The 5,344-nt window shown below is 52.9% G+C and overlaps 3 protein-coding genes across 6 annotated transcripts; 1 reads left to right on the top strand and 2 right to left on the bottom strand.

The window, feature by feature from the left end:
* Positions 1-640: 640 nt before the first annotated feature.
* Positions 641-1,675, bottom strand: KVP17_002323 (uncharacterized protein; the record flags this gene model as incomplete). The annotated part of the gene is made up of 1 exon (XM_068518469.1): positions 641-1,675. One exon carries the CDS (start codon positions 1,673-1,675, stop codon positions 641-643), a length of 1,035 nt encoding a protein of 344 aa, XP_068378272.1.
* Positions 1,676-1,893: 218 nt separating this feature from the next.
* KVP17_002324 (uncharacterized protein) lies at positions 1,894-2,766 on the bottom strand (the record flags this gene model as incomplete). Of its 3 annotated transcripts, XM_068518470.1 has the most annotated exons (4): positions 1,894-2,323; positions 2,353-2,532; positions 2,559-2,732; positions 2,762-2,766. In XM_068518470.1, the coding sequence occupies 4 exons, from the start codon at positions 2,764-2,766 to the stop codon at positions 1,894-1,896; spliced, it is 789 nt and encodes a 262-aa protein (XP_068378273.1). The 3 variants fall into 3 exon arrangements, with proteins under 3 accessions (XP_068378273.1, XP_068378275.1, XP_068378274.1); XM_068518471.1 differs by lacking the exons at positions 1,894-2,323; positions 2,353-2,532 and having other exon boundaries at positions 2,555-2,732; XM_068518472.1 differs by lacking the exons at positions 2,353-2,532; positions 2,559-2,732; positions 2,762-2,766 and having other exon boundaries at positions 1,894-2,223.
* A 728-nt stretch (positions 2,767-3,494) lies between these two features.
* Positions 3,495-5,095, top strand: KVP17_002322 (uncharacterized protein; the record flags this gene model as incomplete). Of its 2 annotated transcripts, XM_068518468.1 has the most annotated exons (2): positions 3,495-4,938; positions 4,983-5,095. In XM_068518468.1, 2 exons carry the CDS (start codon positions 3,495-3,497, stop codon positions 5,093-5,095), a joined length of 1,557 nt encoding a protein of 518 aa, XP_068378271.1. The 2 variants fall into 2 exon arrangements, with proteins under 2 accessions (XP_068378271.1, XP_068378270.1); XM_068518467.1 differs by having other exon boundaries at positions 3,495-5,006.
* Positions 5,096-5,344: the final 249 nt, after the last annotated feature.

Here is a 5,344-nt window from a genome sequence, read left to right as displayed (position 1 = left end):
ACACTTACGTGGCGATTCTGTTGCTGGGGCTGGTCACCTATTTCTTGCTTGGCACAGTATGGCAGCATACCATTATGGGAATGCTCAGTAAAATGACTCCCGCGGAGATGGGAGTTGGGGTTACGAAACGATTCGCGCCAGAGATCACCCCATAAATCATTTCACGCTCCGCAGCGCGCTCGGTTCATCCCTTGTATCAGAAGTCGGGTCCGCAGAGGTGACGTGGTGCTGAAAAGTGAGTGCCACTAGTTCGGCTTCTTTCGTGGATAACTCTCCGATAGAATTGGAGGTGAGATCTCGTTTTGAAGTGGGGACACTCAACTTGCCCCTTGTTCCAGAATCGGTGCGGGCACGTTTAGGAGTTTCAGATCGGTCTTGTCTGGTGTGTGCCAACTCGAGAAACGTAGAGGGTGTCATTGAGGATCTACGGCCAGAGCCACGTCTAGGGGCCCGTTTTGAATGAGGTGGTACCCACGGCTCAGGGGCGCATTTTTCCTCGTGGACCACATTGATGGAGAACAAATCAGATTCCTCTCTGACATATGATTGGGTGCGTGGCCTGGCGTCGTCCGCTTTCTCCGTCTTGCCTAACGTCCACACTTTTCGCAACAAGTTCATGCGACAAATAATTCACAATTCGTTAGAGTTCATGGTTCTTGGTACGTCGTCTCCACAATCCGAATTTCCGTTTCTTTTGGGTGGGGGACTCCTCCAGCGCCGGGTCCTCTTCCTCACTTGAGAAACCGGAGTCTGACTCTAGCGAGTCGCGCGGGCTGTTGATAATGCTACGCAGAACGGCTAGGCGCGCCTTCATCTGCTTGACCAGCTGGCTCTTCTGCGCTAGATTCAACCTAGCTATGTCGCCAGCTTTTACGTTAAGCACTTCATGCGGGTCGAAAAGTGGTCTCGCCTCGGCTGTAGATTGGCGCTGACCGAGATGGTCCACTTCCAAACGTGACAGGTCGAAGATGTCAGATGACCTCCTGTCTTTCAGATCCGGTTGTGTGACTGCAGCGCAGTCGGAGTTTACTGAATTGGAATCATGACGACTGGATGCAAGGCTGGACGTTGTTGGAGAAGATCTAGGCACTGGGGCTCGCCGTTGATTGGAGTAGGCAGGAGGGACAATTGTTATGGGTGATAGGGGCGTAGCCGGAGTATGCAAGCCGATACCTACAGCTGTCGTTCTCGGAGACTTGCCTGATTCAAATACTCTTCTAAGACGACTTGTTCCTTTGCAGGCGCCGAAAGGGACCATGACACCTTTATGTTGCGTTGTTGGAAGTGGAACGAACGTCATGGGCGTGGGGGAGGACGCTTGCGGCATGTAGGAGCTGCTGTCAGACCACTCCCCAGCAGCCCGCTGACACTTGGGGCACTCCGATGGTATCTCTTTGTCCAACCAGTCGCCCAAACACCCGAGTTTGTTTCGTTTGAGGCGAGACTCTGGCCACGCGCCATAACTGGAGGAGTCGTCGCGGGGCACCATCGTCACTGAGCCCATCTGTTGACTTGCTGGGTAGACGTGTGGCCGTGGTTCTGCAGGGATGAACAGACCTCGGTTTGTCGCGGCATCTTGAAGGTAGCGAACTCGGTGATCATACCTGTTCATGCTGGTGGACTCGTAACCGTAGGTGTACTGTTGGGTGCGATTCTTGAAGGAAGGTTCGTCCATAATCGAGCTGGGGTAATGGAGCATATCTGTGTGCACTCAATCACCGAAAGTGCACTTCAGCGCATGCAAAATGTGCTTAGGTTAGCCGTTTCTCGTCAGTGTGGTTTCATAAACACCCTTGCGGGCTCGGGCCCCTAGACCTTAAGTGAACGCGCGTGTAGCAGACAGCAGACGCAATCAGCGGCCTCTAAGCAGCTCCCTTGTCAGGTGCTTCCGCTTCAGGCGGGTGCGGTGCTCTCGTCAAAAGCTCCCTCATCAGGTGTCTCCGTTGCGTCGGAATCAGAAGGCTCCGGGGATGCCTCGGGCTGCTCCTCGCTGGTCTCTGGTAGTTGCTTTACGTCATCCAGTGAGCTGCCATCAGTTTCTCGGACGGGGGCCTCCGCCGAGGCAGGATCCTCCTCGTCGGACGACTCGGTCGGCTCACTGACTGAATCAGAGATCAGAGGGCGACTTTCGCTGTCAGATCTTTCGAGTCGAGCCTGTACCTCCTTCAATCTGTCTTCCACTTCTGCTTTTTCTTTGATGACCTTCCTGACTGATCCCAACATCCAATCGAACAATTCTTCGGTCTTGGCTAAGGTCTGGGTTTTGTAAGTCGACAAGTGCTCAGACAGCTGCTGATTCTCCTTCCGAGCCTTGTGGTACTGACTGCATCAGTGAGCGCTGGTCATACCCACTGCTTGGCTTTCTTCTCAGCCGCTGACCTCTGTTCTTGCAATTCGCTGATCACGTCCTCCTGCTCTTTTCTTAGTCGGTCGAGCCGATCGAGCTCCTCTCGCAGTCTCCGTTCCACTAAAACTCGCTCAGTCTCGGCATTGGTCGCCTTGGCGGACTGCGCGTCTAGCTCTCGGCGGAGTCTGTTCTCGTCACCCCACTTATTTACCTGTCCGTCTCAACTTCTAATCGATCCACCGTAGCATCTCGACCGACCACCTCATTCTCCAAACGGGACCTCAGATCATCCAATCTTCGCTTCATTGTCTGGCAGTCAGCACACTCCTCCACTCGAGATCTCTTGGGTGATGCGTTCTCCAATCCGGACAGTTGGTGCTTTCGTCTGGAATGGTGGAAAAAACAGGATCTCACCTCATGTTCTCATACCTTACAGAGCACAAGTGACACAGTAGTTGGTCGTCAGGGCGCCTCTGGAGTCATGCGCCAGGAACCTCCCACCTGAAAGGCTGCCTTCTTCCCGCAGCCGTCACAGGCCAATGGCTCCCCGACATCCCTTAGACCCTTCTCACACCGATCACATCCACGATTTGGCGGAAAAGCATTCCACTGGCGACAGAAAAGACACCTCACAGGCTCTCCACCTGATTCGAGAATCCGGAATCCACATTGACAGCACATCAGTCTATTGAATTGCCGAAAGAACTGTGATCTACTCCGCTCTCTCTCACCCCCTGCGACGGCTTGGCACTGTAAAACTCTTCCCCACAGTGCACGCACTCCTCAAGCTTTAACCGTCGAGTGCAGTCCTTGCAAACCAGATGTTTGTCGCTGTTAAATGGCTTGCGGCGGCACTGAACGCAGAGTTTTTTTGTTATTAGAGTTTGGACGGTCCTCCAGAACTCCTCCCGCCGCGCACTGAATCGGCACCCTGTCCGAACCCACTCTTTGTCGTCCTGAGAGTCCTTTGCAGGGGGTTCGCGCCTGCGTGGTTCTGGAGACACGTTCCACCTTGTCATGGAAATTCGATTTTAGGCTCGCTGAGTCAAGCTTACGTAACCTTGCGTCCATTTACATACCACACCCTTGCCACCCATGTCATCTTCTCGTGTGTGATACCAAACTTTTTGGGTGCCCAACTTTTGTGATGCTCGTCAGCGTGAAATCCGCGGACGGCTCTCCTGCCCTACTATCGTCTATCAGCTTCCTTGTGCCACCGCTAACACGGGCTAGCCCGGCTCAGCAGTCACGAGAACAGAACCCGTTGGAATCTGCACCTCCGGTCCCCTCTGCAACTCCGAGTCGATCCCGATGGCGAAAATTGTTCCCTCAGAGCGACCTGGGAAAGCGGCTGCACGGCACGCGAGATCTTTTTCGTGTCTTAGGCGCTTTCGAACGCCTAATGACGCCGTCTGAAAAAGAGGAAGTCAGGCGGCAGATGCTACATGTTGTTGATCGCGCTGACATCGCAATTGCTAACCTGTTCTGGACGAAGAAACCATTTTTCCAGTCCAGCGCGAACATGAGCGTGGGTTACTGCTTTCAGATTATGTTTGGTATTCTGGTGGCTGGTATGAAGGAATCGTCTCAACACTGTGGGGAAACGACCGCAGCAGTGCGGCGTAAAATCCAGAAGATACGCCAAGTTCTCCAGACCGAGGACGCCTCTTCCGCAGGACAGCTAGCCCTCGTCTACCTGCGTGAGATGGCGTCGATCACAGAGTCCGATATCCAGTTGCTGAGTTCGGACTGGGCAGAATTCCAGCGGAATCTTCAAAGTTGCTTGCTCACACGGGTCACGCGCATGGCACCCAAGCAATGCACCACCACGTGGTCGCCGGAGAAGACAGAGGAGGCGCTTGCATACATAGGGCGACTACCTGAAATCGTGGATGCGGAACGGGACAACTACCCGCCGGAAGCTCTGCTTCCGCCGAAGAAAGAGCTGGACGACGTACTGGCCGACGTGCTCCGGATGACCGCGACTGTGCCTTCATACTTTCCCTCAGTCCCTCGGTTCTTCAAATTTGACGCCGATTTCAAGGTGTACCCTCCCGAGTTTCAAGCGCTATTCACCGCTCTTACCGTCATTCATCCTGATTATTCGAGTGAGGTGCTGGATTTGATGGAGACGTGTCGCCAGGATCGAGAGAGATCTGGGTCCCAGTACCCAGAATCCTTCGCCATTTTGAAGGGCTTGTACAACGTGGCACTGCTGCAACATGAAACCTTTCTTGCGTTAGGGCACTGGGCCTATGTGGACCTGTTGCACTATCTGACCAGTCCCACCAATGCCGAGTTGTTTGACAAGAACATCCACTTGCTCGCCGACGACGTCCGTAACGGCAAGCAGACTCAGGAGTTCACTGCGGCCTTGGTGCCCAAGACAAAAAAGTGGCTGAAACCTCATGTTGAAGAAAAGTGTCCAATTTGTTGGGACGAAATCGATGAGCAAGATTTCAACGTTCTCAACACCTTCAAAGAACAATGGACCAGCGACGAAATGGCCCCCAACTTCGACCCACTTAAGCAACTGACACAAACATTCAGCTCTCAAGTCGACATAAATTATTGTGGGCACATCTCTCACGGTAAGTTTGCGTCTTTCTTACAACCAACTGTTATCTTTTTTCAGTCAAGTGTCTGTCTAACTGCATAAGGGCCGATATGCCGGATGCAGGCCGCATCTCGTGTCCTGTTTGCAGGTCTCTATGGTCTGGAGCAACTCGAGAAGTAAGACACGAATGAAATGTCGCAGACCACAAAGGCAAACGAATGAATGAATCAACGGTGAATGAATCAACGATGAATGAATCAACGATGAATGAATCAACGAAATCTCGCATATCTAAGAAGAGAAGTGCTCCCAAAGAGATCCACCCTGAAAATCTTGCAAATTTTGGACATCCAATCGGCATGGACAAAACATCCTCATTCCTTCCGCGATTGCTGCAGCTGCAGATGCCTCCTGCAGGGTCAAGTCAAATGCGGTCACTT

This window comes from the organism of the source record quoted next (assembly GCF_019968985.1).
Source record: "MAG: Porospora cf. gigantea B chromosome Unknown PgB_NODE_1569_length_5450_cov_108.854, whole genome shotgun sequence".
Taxonomy (NCBI): Eukaryota; Apicomplexa; class Conoidasida; order Eugregarinorida; family Porosporidae; genus Porospora; species Porospora cf. gigantea B.
The sequence above is the reverse complement of the archived record's forward strand: the minus strand, read 5'-3'. Positions and strand labels throughout refer to the sequence as shown.